Below are 25,374 nucleotides of genomic sequence, written 5' to 3'. Positions count from 1 at the left end.
TCTAGTTACTGACATAAAACATGTTTGAAAGGTCTCTATTTTTGTTTCTTCTCCTGCCCTGCAAACATCTCTCATTCCATCGGCTTCATGAGACACCAACATGTGGAAGAAATTTGGTTCAGTTCTCCGAGAAATTGTATTGCAAATTTGGTCTGCTGGGATGGTTTTGCGTCTGAAATGCTCCTGTGCTCTTTATGGATACACTCTATACAACCCAGAAGGACAACAGCTCTTTGTGACGTTTGAAGAAAATCAGAGAAATAAAGCCATACGAGAAAAGAGGAGCTCTGCTTTCTGAGTCACCGAGGAGCAGCTTGCTAAACAATTTAGCTCCATAGTTCTCAAATAAAAATCCCTAAACATTCAACAATTCAGCACAAGGTCAAAATTTGTACAGATGGGAAAAGTTCCAATTCTCCGCCACGTATGAAGAACCAACAGTGTAGATTAGAATCATTTTACAGTCAGATTAGACTCATGTAAAACAAAAACAACCACAAAGTGAGTTAAGAAAAAGTTCATTTATTAAAATAGTGTTACACACATGATTATCTTATGGCCAAAGCAAACCAGGTGTTTACCGAAAGCAAATACAGAAACTAAAATCAAAGCAAAACTTTCATTTCTGACACAGAAAAACCCAAATCCTGCACCATGGATGCTCAGCACCCTGTTCAATGACTAACTTGAATTTTAAAGCATCGCTACATTTTTTGGGATCGGGTTTCCTGGGTATAAAGATTAAACGGGGCAATCAAAAACAGCTGGACCGCTTCAAATTGCGTAATTGCTTCACTCAGGAATGGTAGAGAAGAATTTAGGGGCCCGCGAACGAGATGTGACATCCAGCGACATCGCTTGACCCTTGACACTTGAATCCATAACCTGATTTATTCCACCTGATATAACATTTTTTAAACTTAAATCGACTTCACGACTCCATTTCATAACATGCGATCAATATTTCACACATTGCACTTGAAGTTAAATTTGGTATCAACAAGCTAAAAGTGCCTTTTCATTAAATGGACAGTATAGAAATGCAGATATAGTTTGGTGTTTGTGAACATTTTAGCGATAGTAACTCTGAAAGAAACACAACTAAATGCTAATATTCATACAATGTGTGTGTCCAGCACAGGAAAAAAATATCTCATAACTGATGCTGAATTTTTAATGTCTTTAAACATTGTTCACATCTCTTTTTTCTAACTTTTGTTGCAGGGCTCCATCTGCCAGCCATGAGCTCCGTCTGCTTCTATTCACTCACTCATCGAGTCGTGTTTGGACAAATTTAACAACTGCAGAATGTTGACACTGAATTATACACAGGGGTCAAAGGTTGGGAAAGGGGACAGCAACAGTTAGTGTGAACGGATTGGAAGAGACAGTTAAGGACACAAAATGGACACCAGGTCAACGTTCTTTGAGATTCACGACAGGATATGTTTGACTATTTTAGTGTAGGTTCATAAAATCAATACTACAGTTAGTTCCATACAATATTGCAACATGCGGCGAGTAAAACGACTGCATACAGGCTTTTGTGGCTGTACTGGGCGGCGCATAAAGAAAATGACATCATGGTTACTTCTTGTTACTTTCTGTTGCGTCCCTCCACGACCACAAAAGCATTCCTGCTGTAGTTTCCACAGGCTGGATTTGTGGTGTAAAGCGATAGTGGATCGCAGTGAAATCAAACGATACATCAAAATTGATAATTCCATATTAAACCTGCACTACTAGCTGTTGCTGCAGTAACCGTCCATCCATCTATAAATCCATCCATCCATCTATTTTCCTCTCCTTATCTGCTCTTTTACTAACGCCTCATCGGGAACAAGAATTCTAATTCTTTACCTTTTTCGAGAGGGTGTTTTTGAGAGGGGGGCTCTTCTGGTCCTGGGTGGTGTCTTGGTCTGGGTGGGCTTGGGCCGTGTCTGAGTCGTACAGCTGTTTGAGGCTGAGCGTCTGCTGCTCCTTGATTGTCCCCCGCTGGGCCTGGCGTAGCAGACGTTTCATGGTCTTCACTTTGTCTCGCAGGTGGCCGTTCGCTTTCTCCAAGGAGCGCACCTTCTGAGAGAGCGTCCTCACCCTCTCCTCCTCCTCGAACAGAGCCTTCTGCACCGTGGAGCACAGTAACTGCAGAGAGACGGTGGAGAAACAGACGAGAACGTGATATAGGATTAAGAGGGACTGGGAGATATTATGAATCAGCTATTTTGAGATTAATTTAAACTATTTTTGATCGCAAGCGGAACCAAACTGCCTCTGGATAAGCTTCTGGAATGTTCTTTGGTCTGACAAGCAGTGCCAGGAGCTCATATGTCTCTCAGCATATTCCACTGTTTGTGTCTAACTATTCAACTGCTTTTGTCTTAGTTAGTTGTAGCCTGAAAATCAGATGGAGGAGGCAAAAATACAAGTCAGAGTTAATCACAGCACATAAGCTTCATAAGTGACGCGGTAAACAGATGAAATTAGTCACACGCATGTTTTATTGATTAGCTGACTAACTGAAAAAGTGCCTGTGTGTGTGATTTATGCCATCGTCACAGCTTCAGCAGGGAGATGAAACACATGCGCCACATGTTCTCTGCCACAGCGGGACACGACCGTGAGGTGAAACCCAACATGCCTGCAAGACCAAAGTCTCCAAACTCTGCAAAGGTGAAAAAATGAGGCCCAGCTGCTTTTAAAGTCATGCCTGTGTGCCTGAGTATGGATTTCCTCTGCAGGCCCTAATGCTTCCACATGGGACAGAGTCAAACACCGATGTAAATTCCCCACCATCAGATAACCACCGCTGAGGGTTTTGAGGAAATGTTAAAAATGTGCCGTCGGCTGCCGGCCCAACATCGCTGGTTTGTACATTACTTGCTGAAATATTAGCTGTGTATTTTTCCCCCATGTGCTCTTACTTATGTCCAAAGGGATTTCTGTAGCTGCAACTTTAGAATCCAAAGGTAGACGTTGAGGAGCGGAGAGATCGGGTTATCTAAAGCAAAGGGTGCAAAGTGGCACATCCAGGCTGGGCACCCGAGTATGACGTTCAGACAAACCCAAGACACCTACAGTAGGTTCCTATTTCCACGTCCACAATGTCTTTGCAGACTAAGCTCCTGTGTGGACAAATACTTAGGTAATTGCCCTTGAAACAGTCTGGAGCCGAGACTGAGATCTGATCACCTCTCCCTCTCACAGAGAGACAATGTAACGCTGCCTCAGAGTGGCAGATGTCTTTGGTTAATGATAAGCTTTTTGTTGTTTGTACAATGTCACATCAACACTGCAAATTAAGGGTTATATAATACACAGGCACGGTAGAGTCGCCGGTAATCGTAAACGGAAGGACGTGCGATTTCTTGTACCTCGTGTAGGAGCTGGACCTTTATCAAGATGCGCAATTATTCTGAATATGACACCTGTAGTATGGATGCTTATGTAGGGTGTGTGATAGTGTGTGTGATGCCTTCTATCGTTGGTAGTGTCGCCCCAAACGCCATAGCAACATGGGGAAAAACATTTTGAAACACATTTTTATCATGGAAAGCATTGATTAGAAACAAAGTGTGCTTAAGCTTAACTTAAGAAGTAATATTTTTCTGGTTCTATGACTGTAACTGTTAAAGATATAGTACACAAATACTGTTTGCATGTTAATGAAAAAAGTTCCTAGAAAATCTGTACCTATTGACTTCAAATGGCCTTAAAAACTTTCTGGACACACTTTTTCAGGTCAGACAGCGAAATTTCGAGATCATTTATATTTCTCTCCATATGTCAGACCTCTTTTTTTTTACTTTACAGCAGTTTTTCATTGAAAACATTGGAAAAACACCTAAACTCACAACGTTAATCAATCTTTTTTTATAATTCTTGGATCTTTCCCATGGATCCAGATCCATATCAGACTTTAACCGGTCACACGCTGGGTCACTTCCCCGGTGGGTCACGTCACCCCGCCCTTCAAACTAGTGACATCATAATCATAACTTTTGAGTAATGCAGTTCAAATCAAACAAACATACAAACAGATAGAGTTTAACATATGACTACTTCTGCAGAGTTAAAGTGTCTCTATGCTGAGACACAACAAACTGTTTTCATGGCTGTTGAATTTCGTGAGATCACCGCGAGTCATTCAAAGCCAATAATTCGATTAAGTGAAGTGTATGACACATGACTCAGTTCTGAGCTGTTTAATGTAAAAACAATGCTTTGCTCCGTATCTGCAAAAACTAATTCTGGCTTTGTTTTGTTAAGAGGAAATCTAATCAACGGAATGACGTAAGAAAGCAGCACTGATAGCTAAGTGTAGCTCCGTAATTACAATCAGAGCTGACCAGAAACTCGGGCATTTATGGAAATTCAAACCATGTTTAGATTCTCCTCACCATTACAGTTTTGCTTTTTGGAGCAGTCGGCAAATGAGAAACAGACAGACGGGACTGATGTAAATCGGAGGGATTATGTCACAGTTTCAGATTCATTAAAGGGGATAAAGCAGCGGTGTGTGACTGGTAACGATTTACATGCTGACTCGTGCCCTTTGAGATGAACTGCAGACAAATCACAGCGACAAAATCCAAAAGCAAGAAGCGCTTTATTTTAGTTTTTCAAATGTTTTTAGGCTCAGATTTCCTTTTGATGTTCCTGAAGGAAATCTAACCTTTGGATCATTTTCCGCTATTATCCTCATTCTGTTATGTCTGATACACTGCATTCCATGACTTATTTTGTGTTTAAGAGTAAAGAAGATGCCTGTTCATATTCCCCAGAGGCCCCGACTGCTGCTTGTGTATGATGGGAGGGAAGGAGGGAGGAAAACTGAGCTTGTCCGGTGATAAAGCTAAAGCCACGTCTCTGCCTTCTCCATGATGGTTTTCTTCTTAATTGATTGTTAAAGATTAGTGAAAACCATTTCTCCTGCTTTTACCCTGATTGCCTGACAGCTAAAGCGAATGCCTTTTACTGCCTTCTTTAAGTATTTCAACACTTTTTCATCTGGTCTGTTTTAATGGCACATGAATTACCCCAATATTCCATCACAAACAAAACGGATTGTCATTAGCTGTGCTTTAAACTGCTTTTAAGTGGATTTTTCCTTAAACACACTGACTTCTTTGTCTGGTCAAACCTCAGGAAATGTGTGTTTGGTTTCCCATTCAGAGCAAATTCGACTCACAAAGCTCTCCATAGACTTCCTTTGAAGACCACAGAATGTTCCGCTGAATCCTTTTGTGTGTGCCACAACACTTCAGGCTATTGGGATGTCAGCGGTTGGTTGCACTCTTTCCCTCAACGCATGTGTGCAGCCGACATGAATCTGCTGCAAACAGACAGTCGCTTCACTAACTCAAACACACAACTCCCAACGCTTCTGCCCTGTGTGCTTTGGTGCCTGTAATGAGCTGCAGTAGTTACCCTGCTGTCCTCCTGAGCCTCCCACTCAGGGGAGAAGCTGTGGACCTGAGTGCCCGGCGTGCAGTTGGAGAACTGGAAAAGGCTGGAAAACATGCGGTGGTTGTCCGCAGTGTCGGGGAAGATGGGGTCCTGGAAGTTCACTCCATGAGGGATGATGTTGTAGTTCTCGTCCATCCTACATGGCAGGAAAAAGGGAAAGAATTGTGTTGACACAGTTGCGAACAAAGGCGAAAATAAACATGTGGAGTTGTGCTAGAGTGTAAAAGCACAGATGTGGGTGCAGACACTCAAATACCGCGTGCCTCTGAGCGATACGCCAGTCGCTTATCTGAGAAACGGGTGAATTTCAGCAGTAACATCAAAATAAAATTGAAGCAAATGGACATATTTCAACAGCAACAGTATCACAAGAGAATAACTGGAAAAGATATGACATTCCTGACATATTCCATGTTATTTCTGAGTGGTCTGCTACATCTCACTATAGGGAGTCCCTGCAGATTGGGCAGGATATTTTCCAGAGCACTTTAAAAACAAAAGTCACTTGAAGTTTGGTGAATATGCACATGGTCACGAAGAATTGTTTACAGACTGTATTTATATGCAAATTAAACCATTATGTGGACAAGTCAAGCAAGCAAATTACCACCAAAAAGGGGTTTATTGTGCATGTTTCATATCCACTCCTGTGATGTTGAAGTGTGTGAAAGAGGAAGCAATGGAACGGCATGTTTTCCATACATCTGGATCCTATCTAAGTGTCCCTCGAGGGACATCAAAAAGTCTGGCTGTCCCAGTCTATCAGAGACCATGTGTGTGTGGGTGTGTGTGAGAGTGTGTGTGTGTGTGTTTGGGATCTTGAGAGACTAAGCAGACTGATTGTTTTGCTTCATCAAATGAGGTCAGATGTCAGATGTAAGCACAGTGGCCAGGAGGTCAGTGGGGCTTCAGTAGACTGGACTCCAAACTCTACAATAACAGTAAAACAACCTAAAAGAACCCAATGAACCAAGCAGAACACAAGACTAATGACAGGAAGCACTGTACACATTATCGGTACACATAACACCACTTTGTTTTGGGCTACTCAGGGAGGGAGAGTGTCAACGCCTCGCAGTACAAACTACAGCATGTCCGTTTTTTGTCCCTTTGTTTGGGTTTCAGATCACTTTTCCTTCGACAAGAGTCGCAGCAGTGAGCTATAGACTCATATTTTTCCAGCAAACATATGGACTAAGCAGACCCAAACACTCAATCTGTCTCATTTAAAGGTCCAGAGGGAGATCCCTGCTTGCGTTTTTCCCTGCACACTAACCTCTTATTGGTCCTGGCCCGGCGACGTATGATTGATAAAACGGTTATTTTAGGCTGGGATGCTGGTGTCGGGGGTTTTTGTAACAGGAAATGGCAAATGTCCAGTAGATCGGAGACTCCGATTGAGAAATATTCAGCTTTGGCGTACTCCTACATGCTGCAGTGCCTGTGTGCCTTTTCATCACTCCCTGTATTTTTCACAAGATAAGATGAGACTTTGGCCTTCTATGAAACTGTCAAGCTGCTGCCTGTCTCTTTCCCCTGCAGAAGGCTGTGTAGAGCTGCTGTGAGTGAATACAGGCTGAGGAAGGTAGATGCCAACTCGCTCCCCTGATATTTCACCCCCTTCACCTTAGCCTGACCCTTCACCCCCCAGCCTCAGTTTGTACATGAAGCAGCATTAACATTAAGTACTTGTGTGTGTCAACTGTGACATCATTGTGGTTCCATCATGTATACCACTACTACTATTTGGATATGCAAATTTAAAAATATGTGATTAAATAAAAAGCACCCAATGCAGATGCTGCAAAATTTCAAGATGACCAATGCATCCTCTCATATGGGGCCAGTGGCGCAATGGATAACGCGTCTGACTACGGATCAGAAGATTCTAGGTTCGACTCCTGGCTGGCTCGGCATTTAGTTTGTTCATCGTTGTCACATCCAAGGTCTTTCTTCCATTAAACAAAATGGAACAAAACAAAAGTGCTGCTGGGATGCCAACACAGAGATCAGACACTGTGAGATCCACATAAGCAGATTGTCATAGAACACAACTTTGTAATTAAGGAATATATCTTTGGATAAGACACAAGGCAACATATGAATTGGGTTAATCATCCAAATTAGCTAAGATGATCAGAAATCAACAACACTAAATAAAACCATACAGAAATAAATCTCTCTGCGGTTTCTTACAATTTGTGAGCCACTCTAGGGAGGTCTGACTCACTTTCTTGCCAATTCTCTGTTTAAGAACTAAACCTGGTGCAGCTTTCTGGTCTAATTAGCAAGCAGAAAGCAGATTTAATCACAGAGCACCTGAAGCTTCACCATGTCGCATAACTCCTTTGGTAGCCCGATCAGAATTTTCCATACCTAGATTATCGAATTCCCTTTTTGAACTACACTTCAACTCCGGCTCTCTCCTGAGGAAAACAAGGGTAAACACTTGGGTATTCACTCTCCCTTACCTCCCTGGTGAACACAAACAAAAGATCATTGCATTAGTTTTAAGAGGTAATCACTGCTTCCAAATTACAGTATCATCATGTCTGCAATTTAACAGATCCCCGTTGTGACTTCAGGACATTTCTGATGGTGGTCGCCAAGCTGATTACAGGGATAAAGGTCCAGATGTTTTCATCATCACAGCAGGGGACAGCAATATAAACTCTACAGTGGCCATTAATTGAAAGTGGTTCAATCATCCTTACTTGTTTTCCCACACACACACCGCTCACATTTGTGTGTTGGTTGCATGCATGCATGCACGTGTTGCACACTATAAACCCCTATTGTCGTTGGCCCTGCTGCAAACCCTCATGGGTGCCAGCCAACATCTAACGTTGAGAATGCTTAGGAATGCTTTTGAAAGGCCCCTCTGAATATCTACCTCTTCATCTGTTTGAGAGAAACACCAGAATGAGGGAGAAATCTCGGTTAGGCCTGTCCGCACATGTCCCCTTCATCAAACAGCATGCGGGTATATTTCTGCAGTGTTGAGCCAACAAAGGGTGGTCCTGTGGACTGCTGGTTTGATGTGAGCTCCCCGGAGTAAAAGTTCTTTGAGCATTTACCTTCAAGCTGTTGGGAAGTGTCTGGCTCTGTAATTACGTTGGCTGGAATGCAACAGAGGTTTCCTGAGTATGTTTCTGTCCAAAACAAAGACATCTAAGTATTAACCTGCCACATTGTTTTAATTTGAGTGGAAACTTTGCCAAGCTGCTGAATATTTTACTCTCCTGAAATCTGTGCTGTCACATGCAGAGTTACTCATCAGGAGAGAATATGCGATGGTGCAAGTGCTCCGCTTTTGGGAGTGAATGTTTTCATAATGCGTAATGATGGGGATCCTCCAAGAATCACCTCCTCCTCCCCTGACAGCTTTCCCTCTGGACAGACCTGAAGCTGGCTGATCCTCACTGTCTATGGATCAAACTATAGGGAGCAAATCTTGACACTGACCCACACACACACACACACACAAAGGCTCTAAGATCAGGCGAGTTAGACAGATACAGTATAGGGTCATGACATCAGGCTGCGTTAAACTGAGAGAGTAGGAGACAGATCAAAGCCCCTTCTCTCACTTTATCACTTTTTTTTGATAATTTTTATATAGAAAGAGGGGAAAGAGAGAGAGAGATAGAGAAAAGGAAGGAAGGTTGTTTTATCAGTACTATTGTTGTTGTTAACTTTATATGTAGACCCTGAGGTAGAGTACAAGTAGATTAGAATTGCAATGATGTCGTAGGGTAAATGCAGTTTTTACAGGATGATGTCAAACAGCAATGTAGGCTAGTACCAATCGCATCATAGGTTGGGATAAGAGAGAAAGAGAAAAGAGAGAAACAGAAAAGAAAGCAAAGAGAAGACATCCCACCAAGAACCCCACCCAACCCTGCAGTCACAATCACTTTATCACTTTATTCTCTTCACAAATCGTCAAATCAAATTGGTCTTAAGTGTCTTTCGGGTGATTGTTATGTGTAAAGAATAAAGCAAATGGTTGATAAGCTGATATATCGCGATTAACTCCCTCCACGTGTGCTGATTATGGCTTATCTCGATTTTTTGGTGGACTTCACGTGCACAATGCATGGGCCAGTGGCGCAATGGATAACGCGTCTGACTACGGATCAGAAGATTCCAGGTTCGACTCCTGGCTGGCTCGTCCTTTAGTTTGTGCATTCGCTCATGGTCTTCATCGTAAAGAGAGGTTATCGTGGACGTTACAGTGTTACCATATGCTCATCCCAGCTCTGTGAGGTTCCACGGGAGGCAGTTGTCCTCATTTCTGCCTCACCACAAAATAAGAACCAGATGATGCCTGATCTCAATCCTATCCACTCATTTCTCTGATGCACTCACATTTTGTTTGTCTGTCAACCAGAATATCTTTGTTGTCGCACGTAAATGAGAACGTTAACAATATCCACGCCGATTAAGCTAGCGCGCTCTCAATCAGTGCCCATGTAAACTCTATATATGGGCCAGTGGCGCAATGGATAACGCGTCTGACTACGGATCAGAAGATTCTAGGTTCGACTCCTGGCTGGCTCGAGCTTTAGCTTCTGAGTTGAGTGATTTTCAATGATAAATACTTGTATGTACACACTACTGAACTATTGTAACCACCTGAGGCTTCTTCCACAAGTGTTCACGGGCATTTTGACTCATCGTTCATTCTATGAGATATACTGTATGTGTCTCACCTCAGAAAGAAGTAATAGCTGTTGTCCTTGGTGACACTGTAGGAGAAGCAGGGGAAGTAACCCAGCCCGGAGACATTGAACCTGGAGCCGGCGGGCACCTCCAGCATGCTGCCCCACGCCTGGTCGCACAGCAGCTCGATCTCGGCGGAGAAGAGCAGGTCGGTGTCGTGCTGCCACGGCAGGTAGTTGTATACACTGTACGACTCCTTGTGCAGTGCCAGCACCTTGGCGAACACTATGATCTCCGCCAGCTCGGCTCGGCACGCTTCTGTCTGCGGCCTCCAGTCGTGGGGCAGCTGGCACCCCGAGCAAGCATCGGGGCCGGCCACTGCCAGAACCAAGACCATAGTAATAATAATCCACATGATACAATGATGCAAGACTCCGGCTAGTGTGGCGTTGATGGGTGGATGCACGAAGAGTCACCAAAGTGCTGCGCGGGTTGTTTTTTTTTACTCCATGCACATGTTGCTACCCAAACACGGACTCCACTGATGTTCGCGCTGAGACAATTGAAAATAAAGCAGTGGGCCTGAGCAGATGGTGTCACCTCTCTGATCTCAGCCGTTTCTCCTCCCCTGCTCCGCTCACTTCACTGCCTGCGACCAGTGAGTGGATCAGCCCATCCACTCCTCCATCCAGCAGCAGCATCCCCCTCGTTGACTTCACCTTGCAGCTGTACTTAGAGGAGACCAGCAGGGGCTAAGTTAAGTAAAGTCCTATCGTACATCAGGTGTGTGTGTATGTGTGTGAGTCAACTGTAACACGTCCAGAATCCGTGGGTGTGAGATTAAATGGCGCCAATGCAACGAGTAAGTTTGTGCAATGAACTGTTATAAGTTTAAAGTGAGTGTGAAAAGTTTTACAGGTCATTGGCGCCCTCTAGTGACAATATATGGGTACCGCGGTCGGTGAGTATTTATTTCTCTTTTTAAAAACGTTGGTAGTTTAACTTCCGCAATGTTTAAAAACTGTTCTTCCAGATTGTGTACCGCAACCCAACAATCCGAGAATAAAGTAAACAAATAGCCAATAGACAATCGTTGTACACTATCATGTACACCTTCAAATTCCACCGTGTCCACTCATGTCACTCGTAGGGCTAGTGGCGCAATGGATAACGCGTCTGACTACGGATCAGAAGATTCTAGGTTCGACTCCTGGCTAGCTCGACTTTTGTCTCCTCCATAACATGCTGAACGTTGCAAAACTTCGTTATACAATCTGGACGTTCTACTGCTCATCGCCTTTTTTTTTTTTGAACGAAACACGTAAACAGTTTCTGAAGCGAAGCGTGTATCTGAAAACATGTGGAAACAAGCCACCACGTTGAGCCCTCAGTTCCGAAAAGGATCATATTCCTCCACGCCCATGATATACAGTATAGATGAGAGTAACGCTGATGTTTCCCGGTGAGAGATGCTCCGGACACGAAAAGCCTATGGAACAAAATATTTTTCTGTTAGAGCGCCACCTGGCTGCCGTCATATAGGACCACGTGACCGTCCAAAGTATGGACCAGTGGCGCAATGGATAACGCGTCTGACTACGGATCAGAAGATTCCAGGTTCGACTCCTGGCTGGTTCGATCTTTCGTTTGTTTATCAAATCAAGAAGTCATCGTCACCTTCCGAGCATGCGCGGGTCAGTATGTTGACATATTCTACTAAATTATAACATTCACACAACATTAACATGTGTCTTTAAACTACCATAATTCATTTCACAACTTGAAATACACACAATTAATAAAACTGATGCTTCAATAGTGATGGGGGGAAATTGTGAAACAAATGTTTTCCTCACTGTGAAACTGTGGCAGTTTCACCAAGTTCGAAGTTCTATGTGGAATTATTTTTATGCTTTAAATCAATTACCAGGATTGGGAAACCCACACTGAGATGTAATTATTTTGATTAAAACCGTGTGATTGCTAAATGGATGCCGGATGGATTCTATTCTACTTTCCATTATTCCCAACTGTATGAACTTCAAAATGTGGTATGACAGTTCTGAGGAAACTCAGGGATGAATCAAGCTTTTATTTCACAGGTCTGTATTACTTGAGCAAGTGTGTGTGAGTGTGTAGTCTACGCACAGCTGCTCCCTCCCCATTTGTCAGTCCAATGCCTTCCCTTCCCAATGTCCGCTAGGGAATACTGTTGAGATGGTGGTGGGCGTGGAGATTTCTCAGGTAAGACAAAAACACCAGGAGCTGCGAGGTGCCCAGCACTCAAGTCTGTGAGAGAGCCAGACTGCTTCAGGATATGGCTGCAACAACAACAACATTTCTTGTTGTGATGCTCATGATCACCTACATCTGTGAGGGCGGTAAGTCAGCCTTTGGACATAATTAGAAATTATGAAAACAACAATACCAACTATAAAATGTGAAATTATTTGTGTCGTTTGTTGATGGTGTATGTTTCATTTATAGATTTACTCTTTTTTTGCTCTTATTATGTTGAATGCACCAACTACCAAAACAAATTCCTTTTAAGTGAAAACCTATTTCTCAATAAAGCTCTTCTGATTCGGATTTAATAGCACTGCTGAGAAAATCCACAGCAGTTGACTTCCTTCGAAAAATGAGAGAGAAACGTTCATCTGAGTGTTTTCCTGGAGAATGCAGTACAGAGACCAGTGAGGCAGACGAGCTGATGGAAGATTTGGGCTACGTAAGTTCTGCTGCTGCTCTTTGAAGTCAGTGCCTGTGTCCGAAATGTCCTCAAAAACAATCACAAACTCTGAACTTAATGCATTGGTCATAGATTCCATATTATGAGTAATATAAATAAATCCTGAAAATCGAACTGAGCATCGTGTTTACTTTTTGGCCAGCAAGAAACAACATTATATAATAATAAAAGTTTTGTAGTTAATTTGGACTGATTTTCACCTGTATCGACTTCCTTAATGTTATATTCCGGTTGTTATTACCTCATGCATCATTCTACAAAAACTCATCTAATAAGTGATATTAAATGTTTGGTTTTACAGTGTTTCCTCATAAAATTGTGTCCACAGAGAATTCCTCTCTGTATGTTCTCATTTTTCAAAACAAGTGTAAATGTCAGTAACTATAGCCAGTGTCAGCACTTAGGTTTCATTTCAAATTGGGCAAGGAGCCTGTTTGGGCAACTGGGTCCCTGCACAGAGAGAGAGATTGTATCCTTGTGAAACTCAGCAACATGAACAAGGAGCACATCCAGACAAACCTGCGTAAGTGCATGGACTTAGAGCTGAGAAGCACTTCTCTGTTCAGAAAGGATAAAGTGTAACATTATCAAGCAAGTCAGTGAGGCGTTTACCATCACTGTGCTCCTACATACCAGGCTTGCAATCTGAAGACAGAGTAAAGTCAGGCCATTAACCCCGACTTTGTTACTTAGTGCACCTGCAGCAAATATCAGATGACCAGCATGAAAGCCAACAGAGATGAGGAACATTATCAACTAGAATTACCCTCACAGTGTTGGACATTTAGGGATATCTTCCATCGACTTTGGCAGAAAACCATTTTATTCTATGAAGACTTCATTTGGAGGGCATACTTACAGGAGCCTATTTTGTATCAAAGGTGAATAAGATTTGATTAAACAATTAAACATATTGGACAACTCATTTGCAGGAGGAGAGATCCAGTCTGCTGTATAACATGGGTGCGGGAAAAGAAGTGAACTATGTAAGTTAAAGGTGTTGTGGTAAATCTTAAGATCATAATGAGAAATTTGGAAAATAGATCAGATCACACATGAACCTGACTTGACTTGACCTGTTTGTGTTGCTGTAGCAGAGTCCAGGAAGTGAAGCTATGGCGGATGGAGGATCTGGGATGTAGCCAAGAGCGAGAACACGAGAGGATGTTGTTGTTGGGTGTAGGGAAGTTAAGCAAGGATCCCCAAGCATCGCGTGCAGATTAACGTGTTTGATTGTCTTTCAGTGGAAAACAAAGATATACTGTATACCTTAAACTAACTGTATGTTTAAGAGTTATTTGTTTAGACAATTTCCCCTAATGTTTTCCCCAATACTTTGGATAACATGTAACCTTTGCATTATAAAATTATAAAGTTAAAATGATCAGTTGAACATTTGTTACCTCAAATTTTATTTGTCCTCCTTAATAATTAATCCAGTAGCATACCCATTAGGAAATAGAAAAATCTGTATCTTGATATGTTGTAAGCTCATGGTTCTTCTTCGTCTGCTCATACGTGACCATATTGTTTATTTTTTTATAAAATATTCAAGTATATGTTCTAATTTTCTCGAGTTTAAAAAGTACATCATTATTTTGTTCAAAACGTATTAAAAGCATGAATAATATGTTTGTCTCATCATGAAGCTTACATGAACATGTTGATTATGGACTTATAAAACATTTACAGGGAGCTTTCAATAAAATAAAATTCCAGTAAAAGCATATTGCAAGTGCATTTGCTCACTTTGATTTAGGTTGTTTTCAAATGTAGCTGTTTCGTATGCTTTTCTAAACCACTAAAGGACTTTTCTCAACCACAGAATAATGAAAACATCTCACTGACCTTAAGAGGAAACCAACACCACTTACAGTATGTCATATACATTATCGCTTTTAAACAGTGATTCATGTAATTAGCAGATTTAGTTTTGAGACAGAGAGCATCATTATCTCTGACTCTGATTTTATCATTCTTTTTACTCTTCAAGTCAGCCCATAGAAGCACACACACGCAAACACACACACACAGCTTCCAAATATTTTGAACTTGTAAAAGTGAAATGTTAAACTTGCCATTTCTTAAAATGTCATCTTTTCACTACAATTATGTCAATTCACATGTTTCTTCCTCTTAACTTTTAAATTACACGACCTAATATTTCTTGTTCCCGTGTCACATGCTGATCACGGGCTTTGAGGGTCGGCGGTTCCTCCCCCATAGCTACTGACCTGATCCTGAGCTGGATAACGAATGTAGGGTGAAAATAATACGGTTATACTTTTCAATTTCCGTGACTGGCGTTACATCTTGCCACAACTCAAGTATTTTGTTCCTTTCGTGTTATATAAAAATATATGTGTCGATAACTATCGATTTCACAGTGGGCATAGTGGTTGGCCAGCAATGCGGCTACTGTGTCTTTAATGCTGCCTTCAAGAGTCCCTCGGAAAATAGATGATTAAATTGAAATCCAATCCTATATGATGCGCAACAGAATCGTGTTCTATTGTAGACATAATAAGCAAATTGTTAGTACTAAGACTAATATAAACCGACTTTAAGCCTGCTTTTCGTGTTTGAATAATCTATGTGTTTCGACTGCGTTGTTTCCGACGGCCTGGCCCTCAGAGGGCAGTCATAATAGGCATAAATCCGACATTCTCAATAGCAATTGAAGCCACCATAGTGTATACTACAGGAACTGTTACGACTTGGCACCATTAGCTAAACTAGCTCTTAGCTTGCAAACAAGACACTCCGCTGGACACCGTGAAGACCCTTTCATTTCACCATGTAAGTTGGTTAACATTATACCAAAAGTTGTTTCAGAGCCAAATGTAACTACGTCTGGTTTAACTTCTCTAAATTACCAGTTATTCTGGGTATTTTAAACAGGATCAGTGGAAAAAAAGGAACGCCCAAACTTTGTTAGCATGCAACAAGTGCTTGCTAGTGCGTTAGTTTTTACAGATTCTATAAAACTGGCCCGCTTACTTTACACAACACACCGTTTAGTTAGTTACATTGCCGAAGTAAGCAATAAGTAATAACTAAATAAATATATAGTAAATGATAGGCTTGTTGAACGTTGTTCGTGACCAAAACATTGCAAGTCTTAAAACAAAATGTATGCCATTACTTTGCGTCTCAACCGTTTCTGGGTTAATGTTTAGTTACAGCGGTTAATTAATCAGAATAAGATATTATATTTAATTGGTGGATATCAGTATTATTAATGTTATAGTAACATATTATTCATCAACAATGACGACATTCACGACATTTGGTAGGCTCGACGTGTTGGCTCAAAACAGGAAATGGCGTGTCTGGGATGTTTGTCAACAGAAGCGCAGATATGTGGGTTTGGATTAAATTGATAATAAATCATATACATTAACTACTTACTGTAAACATACTGTATATTGTAAACGTGTCGTTGGAGATTGAGCCTCACAGATGGGGTCTGCATATTTTCGTTATTCATGCATCATGCATGAATAACACTACCAGTAATCGATTTACACGAATACACTGTAACTTAAAGCCAGAATGACATCACAATAAAAGTGCGTAGCAAATTGTTCAATATAATAGTATATACTGCAGTAACCAGCAATGGTCGAATATTAAATATAAGTCAATAAAAACCAGAATAATGTAAGTTGGTGATTTCTCGTTCTAGTTTCATTCTGCACTGTACTGTAACTATTGCACAGTAATTTCCCTCGGGATAATAAACTTATATCTTAAGTTATAAGAGAGTATACATGCCCATAAAGACCAACACATGACAAGAAGCAATAGATTTTTAAAAAGCCAGAAACAACAAGAACCAAGGGTAGACAGTAATTAGGGTAGTTGTAATTTATTTTATCTTTTATAATATATAACATTACAATTATGAAAGGGAAGAATTACTTCTTAATGAATTAGAATTGAGTCATCTTCCCCATGATTGTGTCGCAGACTAAGAGACAATTTAAAGGCTCAGGAAACCTCAGCAGGTGATTTGAGTTAATGAGCTGATTAGAGTGTGACATGGTGAGGCTACAATATTTCACTTTTTCACAATATTTTCTGGTTTATTTTTTTATTGAAGCAAACATTTGACATGACACTGCACAGACATTTTGGAGATCGTTTTTTATACAGAAAGAGGGGGGAGGATAGAGAGAAGGAAAGAAAGTTGTATTATTATTATTGTTGTTGTTGTTGTTGTTAAGGTAAAATAGGCAATATGAGGTACAAGGAGTCAGAGTCCAGGATGGCATCAGTGACGTTGATGCGATGATCTCATAGGTACAGTTTTTACAGGATTCACAATATTCGAATTTTCTGAGAGTCTGAATTTAGGGTTTTCATGAGCTGTAAGCCACAATCATAAAAATTAAAACAGAAAGGCTTGAAGTAGTTCACTCTGTGTGTAATGAATCTATAATACATGAGAGTTTCGCTCTTTGAATTGAATTACTGGAAAAAATTACCTTCCACCATCTCCATGCATTAATTGAGACGCACTTGTGTTTATGATGAGGGATGTTGTGGCTTATAGTGTGGTATTTAGTCACAGTTGTGGCATGGAGAATGGATTTATGACATGCAAGAATCACAAGGATCCATTCATGAACCGAGTTTGTGAAAAATTAGCTAATGTTATCCTAATGCAATTGCTCATGCAGTTGTCCTGACTTCTTCTGTATTCATAGTGAAATTGACACATTTTCTGATTCATAGATTGAACCATGTAATACATTTTTAAAGGAAAGTAAAAAAAAAAATCGAATGCATACAGTCTTAAGATGTTGGGTGAATTATTGAGCCTTTACTGTTTCATCAAGATTTGGAATCATTCAAAATGGTACATTTCTCTTGATCTTTCCAGATGTACCTGTAACACTTTTTCAGAGTTTGTGATACATTGCCATAGTAATTCTGAGTCTAGTTGCCACCATTCCAATTACGTAATGCTCAGTTCTTAGCCAAAATTGTCACATGTTAACCAGAGGCCACGTCATGAACATGAATAATACGTACTTAATGCTGCAAGTTATGATAAAGAAGACATTAAAGGTGAAGCATGCTTAGTTTTACATCTTGTTTTTATTGTAGTGACCGGTGTGCTGAAAAATAGTTGAATATTATAAGGAGTAGTTTAAATCTAAATAACTCTGAATAAACCAGCCGTCAGGGTTTTCTGCAACTCAACATTTTATATTTTGGACTACCTAAGCACTCTGGTGTGGGGGTTTAGAACCTTGCTGTTGAAAGGATGAACGTCATGGATTAAGGAAGGAAATGAAGCAGCTTGGCCTCACCAACCACTTGAGTCCAAGTTTTCCCGTGTTTGTTTCTTGAATACAGACGTGTTGCATATGTGATATTTACAGACCAAATGAGAGTTTTAAGTTAGCTGTTCTCTCATTACTAGATGTTTGCCATACTTAAAATGGGAAGTCAGTACAGTCAGGGAAATGCAGTGTGCCACTTCGCTGTGTGGCAACTGTGGCTTTCAGTTTCTGGATGAGCAATCTGCTGTTTCCACTGGATAAATAGGTCTGTTTGCTCAGCTCGTTACACTGTTGGATTTTTCATGTATTATTTTCAGTACTGGCTGTTATAGGCAGTTGCACATGCACAAATATCATAGCCTGTTATTTTATTCTCAAAGGTCTACTGTGGAAACTAAGACCTGGCCTCTTAGCTGGGCTATCCGCGACAAATAAGGGGGAGGGGGATAGTGAGGGGTTGGCACTGTTAACAGTGTGCGCACACACACACACACACACACACACACACACACACACACACACACACACACACACACACACACACACACACACACACACACACTGTACACATACTTGGTTGATATGTCGGTGTCTGTGTAGTTTGGTGTAGGTGTCAACCTCATGTGAGCTGAGAGTTGACACACAGCAGATCTAGTCGGCACCAGCCTGTGAAGAGACGGCTGTCTGCTGATGTGTCTCTGCTCTTCTTCACCAGTAGTGTCCCTGATCATTTTGTTGCCATTTTATATTTGAGTGGCCTTACGTTTAGTCTTTTAAAATCAGAAATCCAAATCAGTTAGACCACCCTGCACTTGCTTTTTCTAGCTTAATACGTAGCTTATTGTGTACCCTCACATATCTGAACACCAGGTGAGAGTATTCTGCCCTTTGTATGTTTGCATTTGAGTTGCTGTGAACATGCTTGCTATGCACCTTAATGTGTAATAGTAAGGAGGGGTCCATCTCAAGCTCTACTATCTTCATTACCAAGCAAGATCAGATTAATCCCTTTTAGATTGCATCTCTTAATCCTTCTTAAACACATTTGACTCATCCACTGGGTCTCTGTTAATCTTTCTCCAGTGATTTTGGTTCTTCCATTGCAGTACTGCTTTAAGTCAGTGGGAGGCAGTAGCTAGCCAAAGGAAACAGGTCTTTCGGGCTGAATGTCGATGTTGATAGTAAATCTATGATCTAATGCTTGATATTTATGTCCCTGTTGAGAACAATCTGTCCAAGTCATCATGGAAAAAACAAGCATCAGTATTGATTAGCATGCTTCGTGTTTGAAATGAGCTAGAGTGCTTCATCACTTGTCCAGAATGCACACTTTTCATCATTTCATCTGTTTCACTGTCTGTCTGCACATTGTTTTCAGTTGGTATCAAACCTAACCAGACAGACAATCACATTAACATAGAATGGTAAACATACCACAGTGTGAGAGAAAAAGAAAATAGCGATAAACATTTGTGCGTGATAAAAAGAAAGAGCATTTACCGTTGGATAAATATAAACTATAAAGTAATGCTAAGAATATTTTGTAGCCACAAGACTGCAGAAAATGTAAACTGATCAAGGTTACCATTTAACTGTGTTTTTAATATTAGCTGAACTGCTGCTTTAAACTAATGGTTATGTGGTCATATGTGTTCATCAGTTCCTTCAGTGATTTATGAGTCTGATGTTCAACATGAATTCCCCTCTTCCCTCCAGGTCAGCCCCAGAAGCCTCTGGTGCGGCATCAGGCAACCGTCGCTTGCAGCAGACTCAGGCTCAGGTCGATGAGGTATGGTACAAATCACATTAACCACAAAGTCACACCTGGAACAATAGCAACTAACCACAAAACACACTTGGTTTACATTGGGGTTTCAGTCTAGACATACAAAACTCTGTATACAACCACTAAAAGAGTAATTTGTGTAGGAAGAGAAGTCTCCAGCCTCCAGCATTGAGCCCACAGATATAGCCTGTCTGTCCACTTGTTGCGTCCCTGTGCAGTCAACAGCACCATCAGTCTGCATGAGGCTCAACAGACTGACTGTTTTTCTTAGGTGCCAGTGTTGTGGAGACGGACAGCTGTAACAGACTGGGCTATGAAATCTTGTTAAGTTTAGTGTTTAATCAATTGAGATTCAGTGCAGTCTGCGAGTGACAACCAATACTTTAAAAAAGGCTCGAGACTAATGTGTATTCTGTACTCCCTCTATAGTGTATCCAGCTTCATGACTGACTCTTTCTATTGTTAGTTTGTGTAATCCAGTTACACAGTAATATGTTCTCATTGCTTGTGAGTCGGCACAGTGTTGCTAGAACAAACTGTTTTGCTCATCTCGTGCTCTTGTGAATGCATAAAGAGATTTGTAATGTATTGCCTGCAATGATACACACACATTCATAGTTTTTCTTATAACCGAGCTACTTCAAAACATGCAGTCCACCGTTTCATCCTACCCTAATTTTCCTCAATTATACACTCATATTCATAGAGTTATTCTTATAAATGAGCTACTTCAAAAAATTGCGGTCCACTGTTTCGCCATATATAATTTTCCTCTATCAACTCCCTGTAGCATCATGCCTCCTGCAGAGCCCTGCACAGTATAGTTAGATAACCCTGAATCTAGGGCTGGGGTGACGCATCGACGTAAACTGACTACCTGACCACAAAAATACGTCGGTTTGCATGACCGTGCGCCAACACGTCATAATGACTTAAGATGGCTGCGCCAGGTGGAAGAAAAAGTCGCCCACGGTCTAAAGGGAAAGCATCGCGGCGCACGTTGTCAAGGCGGCAGCACTTTGTGTCCCCACCCACCAAGTATGATACACTAGGAGATGGGTTGCAAACACGCGGCTCTTTGCCGGCAGACATGCGGAAACGCAAACTGACTTGTTTTCAAGAGAAGATGATTGCAGAAAATATTGAAATATTAATGAGATACATTTGATATTTATTTTGGGGGAAATACTTGCTATATTGTTTAAATATAATCTATAGATTAATCGACTAATCGAAAAGATAATCTGTAGATTAATCGTTAAAAAAATAATTGTTAGCTGCAGCCCTATTGCAACTGTAGCTGTCTTATGCACATAACAGTTGTATCAGTATCGGACTGCATTCACAGAAAGCCATTTCTGACCTTTTAGAAAGCGCATTCAGGAAACGTGATTTCAGTGAGTCAACTAGGTATGAAATGGCAGTCAACTCTTGCTCCTCCTACGCTCTCTAATCCCCACCACTGTGCGCCCTCAGTGGTAACTCCTCCTACACTGGACTTTAACTGTAGCTTGTCACACAAAGCTTCCAATTGGCTACCAGTAGTTTATGTAATCACTGTCTTTTTAGTTATGTAAGGCCCTCATGGACCTGCACACTACACCCTGCCGCTCGTCACTGAGGGTGTGCAGTATTTGGGTTTGTGGATCAGTGGAACAAATGAGTAATATGTGTGCGCCCATAAGTGTGTCTGTGTGCACACGTGAACTGGTGAAATATTTAGTAAGATGAAGAATCTCTTTCCTTTTTTTTTTTTTGCACTAGAGGTGATTCTTTGTTTCATTCTCCACTGTACTGCTCCACTGTACTGTAACTGTTGCACAGTAATTTCCCTTGGGATAAAACACTTATCTTATCTTGTCTTCCTGATGGTTTAGATAACTGAGTTTATTTTAAATTTAAAGAAAAAAAAATTAACAGATCTAATTATTTGAAAACGTTTTGTCTCTCTTCTGCAATACATCAAGAGGGAGTGTTTCAGTTGCAACAAAACTAAATTGTCAACATTGAGATCATTTACCCTCGAGTAGGAGCTTGAAAGTGATGCCATTAAACACAGAAGTGCATTGTTCTGTTGTGTTTTGTGTGTAGGTGGTGGATATTATGCGAGTTAATGTAGACAAGGTCCTGGAACGTGACTCAAAGCTGTCTGAACTGGATGACCGAGCAGATGCGCTGCAGGCTGGAGCGTCCCAGTTCGAGACCAGTGCTGCTAAGCTGAAAAGGAAGTACTGGTGGAAGAACTGCAAGGTGCCTAGACAGAGATGGGTCCTCCAGACACATTCTATCCGTTTCAAATGAAACCTTGACTGACCTAACTGTTGTTTTCACGCAGATGTGGGCCATCCTGATAGCTGTCATAGTGATCATCCTGGTCATCATTATTAGTAAGTATATAGTCTTAATTAAGTTTTTAGATCAGAATTACATTTTCCATGACATATTGTATGTTTGCAGTTACAACAGCTCACTGTTATTCCTGTTTTACTACTAAATACTGAAAATAGTATTTATGGAATTTATGCACACGGCCACAGTCTAAAGATAGTTATTTATATTTAATCTGGATTGAGACCTGTAAAAGGATTTTTTGTTTTGTTTAGATTTTTACTCTGCAAACTTAAACAGTACACATAGATTTGTGGTAGACCTTAGTTATAGATCCAGTATAGATTTATGCATCGATATGTTAATACTTGGTTACAGACTTTCCCATTAGAAATTATTTCTGGTAAAATAAATTGCTTCTTCTTCATTCTCAGTTTGGTGTAACTCGTAAATGAGGCAAACACAGCACCGACCATAGGAAGAGGAGTGGAGGAAAACGATGAAGGAGAGGTGCGGAGCAAAGTGCATAGTTAATGTCTTGGAGGAGGAATTCACATGGTTGCAACCTACTGAGCACCACAGTAACTGTCCCTTCTTGTTGGGCTCTTCATTCCTGGTCCTGTATTTGTGTGTGATTGTGTGTGTGTGTGTGCGCGCTTACTTTCCATGTCACATAAACAAACAAATACCTTGTCATACAGAAATAATTCGTAAAACCGCACTCCTGGGTTAGGCATCATTGAACTCCACCAAAGTATTATCCAATTAAGACTCTACGCCTACCTAAGATAAACTAAAGAATAATGGATAAGATGACTGAAAGACAAAGATTATACACACACATTCTGGCCTCAGGACTAGAACTGAAGACTGTTGATGTAAACGCTCCTCAATTTATATTTCTCTTGTTATTTTATTAATGATGGCCATTTATTTTGTTTTGCCAGCCTATGACAAGTGCCTTTGTGATGTGACTTGTGTGTTGATCTCCATTGTAACTGTAACCCCTCACATAGCAAACAATTGCCAACCTCTTCCAACACTTACATACACTCTTTTACTTTTCATTTATGGTTTGGATAAAAAAATGTTGCCTGATATTCAAATCCAATTGTGCCAAGAATTGAGACAGAGCCTTACAATCTGTCCAAAGTTATAGAGCAAGTGCCACAAATTAAGCGTTTGTGAGAATATTCAGGTCTTAAAAGGTCATTTATAGCTTAGCACAGATGCCTCAACATGGTGGAAAAGCCAACTGTTATTGAACCTGCCAGTCCAACAGGAGTGCCTCTAAATGCTCTGACCGCCCACACACACACGGGTCAGCAGAGATTTTTCATCTTGATTGCTGTATTTATCCCGTAAGTCCCTCTTGCATAACACTGTTTTAATTTGGTTTCACTCAGAGAGGTTTTACGCCCCTCTTTCACATTAGCTTTGTTATTAACAGTAAACCGGTAGTGTAGTATATTTTCTGTTTATGTGTGTGTCTATGGAGAACAACACAAGGCAGTGTCAGTGTGTGATACACTATACCAACACTGGATGATTGCATGCCCTACTTTTGCTTCAAGCTTATTAAACATTACACTTGTTTTTAAGACACACACTTTGGGGATTATTTTGTCTGTATACATGAATTCAGTCCTGTATTTCACATTTTCTTTGATTTCTTGCAGAACTGTTTTCCCAGTAGTTTTCAATGTGTGCAGTGATTGTGCTTATCTGCTTTTAGTGCATTAAACACTCACTAGATTGGTTAAATGAATGAAATGGACCTTAAGTCAAATATGGATCCTTTCCAGCTAGACACCTTTGTAGTTTATATGTATAGTAGATGTAGCAAGAATGTAAGTACTCTGTGCAGCATTTTCAACAGCCATGCCGATGGCTCTCACAGGCCATACGCTCACAGATGTATGGCAATGTCATCATCTTCTCCTGTCTGTGCCAGAGATGTGAGACCTGGTAACTTCTCAGCCTTGCCATGTGTACTTCCCCAGTGTTTTTGGAAATGAGTGCAATTCTACTCTTTGACCTTAAATGCATTTTTCCTGAATAAAACAGATTTAACTTCTGGGAACAATCTGTGTGTTTTTTTTCTTTCCTGTGTTACTGATTCCAGATTGATACTGATTGGTCAGACCCTTAGTTTCTCCAAGCTAATGTAAGAACAAATTCCTCTGATTGTCCACATTACTGGGCAAATCAGCTGACCCTCACTAAACTGTATGACACCAAGATGAATGAATGAAACAAATTCGTCACAAAGTCGGTTCTTTTATTACTCCAGTTACTGTATGTCCTAGTTCCATCTTCAAAATGCGTTACAATGAGAGTGGTGTTTCCTATTATTTCTAACCTCATGTTTCGTTACCTCCTCTGTGTGGTGAGTGACCCTGTTTGCATAGGACTCTTGAGAGCCATCGCTTACCAACGCTCAAATCGTATAATTACAACACCTTCGTTATTGTTATTGTCGCTATTAATATCCCACTTAGAAACTATTACTTTAATTGTTGCGCGTTCATGCCAACTGGAACGCGGCAGACTACCCATGGCCATGTTCAGCCGCATGGCGTCATTACAGTCGGAAGATCCTGTCGACATATTCTGTTCTGCAGGTCCAGATTGTATCCTAAAATATTTCTGACACAATAAACGTGTGTGTACACATTTGACGCGTGTGTATGATCACGGAAGTCAAATAAACGCGTGCAACTGTGTCACCATTGCGCTCTGGTTTACTTTCAGTCTGCTCCGATACAACGGACAGGCATTTATCTACTGAGAGTGTCCATCATAGTTTATAGTAATGGTATTTCAAATACATCAATTTGTGACGTGAGATGAAGGACTACAACGAGTTTGGTGAAATAATAATCTTAACCTCTTCTTCATTCCGATTTCCCCGTTAGATACTACCAGGTGTCTGATCTGCATCGTGTGTACGACCCTGGTAATTCCATTCATTAACTGAAAGTTGTTAGTAACATGACGCTGCTTGCTCGGTTGTACCGTGAGTGTTGTCTATGTATTGCGTAACATGGAGATCCACGTGAGTCCCGGGGCCAACCGCTGACAGA

The 25,374-nt window shown here is 40.9% G+C and overlaps 2 protein-coding genes and 5 non-coding genes across 7 annotated transcripts; 6 read left to right on the top strand and 1 right to left on the bottom strand.

Annotated features, from left to right (window-relative positions):
* Positions 1–502: 502 nt before the first annotated feature.
* Positions 503–10,875, bottom strand: ccdc3b (coiled-coil domain containing 3b). Its single transcript, XM_076156773.1, has 3 exons — positions 10,182–10,875; positions 5,428–5,602; positions 503–2,142 (listed from the first exon to the last, which is right to left on the bottom strand). The coding sequence occupies exons 1-3, from the start codon at positions 10,544–10,546 to the stop codon at positions 1,849–1,851; spliced, it is 834 nt and encodes a 277-aa protein (XP_076012888.1). The 5' UTR covers positions 10,547–10,875; the 3' UTR covers positions 503–1,848.
* Positions 7,307–7,379, top strand: trnar-acg (transfer RNA arginine (anticodon ACG)). The gene has a single exon. It is a non-coding gene; the product is annotated as a tRNA-Arg (tRNA).
* On the top strand, positions 9,568–9,640 carry trnar-acg (transfer RNA arginine (anticodon ACG)). Its single transcript has one exon. It is a non-coding gene; the product is annotated as a tRNA-Arg (tRNA).
* Positions 9,957–10,029, top strand: trnar-acg (transfer RNA arginine (anticodon ACG)). The gene has a single exon. It is a non-coding gene; the product is annotated as a tRNA-Arg (tRNA).
* A 405-nt stretch (positions 10,876–11,280) lies between the features above and the next one.
* Positions 11,281–11,353, top strand: trnar-acg (transfer RNA arginine (anticodon ACG)). The gene has a single exon. It is a non-coding gene; the product is annotated as a tRNA-Arg (tRNA).
* A 343-nt stretch (positions 11,354–11,696) lies between these two features.
* On the top strand, positions 11,697–11,769 carry trnar-acg (transfer RNA arginine (anticodon ACG)). Its single transcript has one exon. It is a non-coding gene; the product is annotated as a tRNA-Arg (tRNA).
* A 3,813-nt stretch (positions 11,770–15,582) lies between these two features.
* On the top strand, positions 15,583–24,364 carry vamp3 (vesicle-associated membrane protein 3 (cellubrevin)). The gene is made up of 5 exons (XM_076156702.1): positions 15,583–15,679; positions 19,891–19,963; positions 22,052–22,210; positions 22,296–22,347; positions 22,723–24,364. Coding segments are annotated over exons 1-5 (303 nt in total). The 5' UTR covers positions 15,583–15,677; the 3' UTR covers positions 22,740–24,364.
* The last annotated feature ends 1,010 nt before the right edge of the window (positions 24,365–25,374 follow it).

Source organism: Genypterus blacodes, unplaced genomic scaffold (genome assembly GCF_046128005.1).
Source record: "Genypterus blacodes isolate CSIRO-AG114 ecotype Tasmania unplaced genomic scaffold, CSIRO-AGI_Gbla_v1 ptg000070l_1, whole genome shotgun sequence".
In the NCBI taxonomy this organism is placed as follows: Eukaryota; Metazoa; Chordata; class Actinopteri; order Ophidiiformes; family Ophidiidae; genus Genypterus; species Genypterus blacodes.
This window is presented reverse-complemented; position numbering and strand designations above follow the sequence as displayed.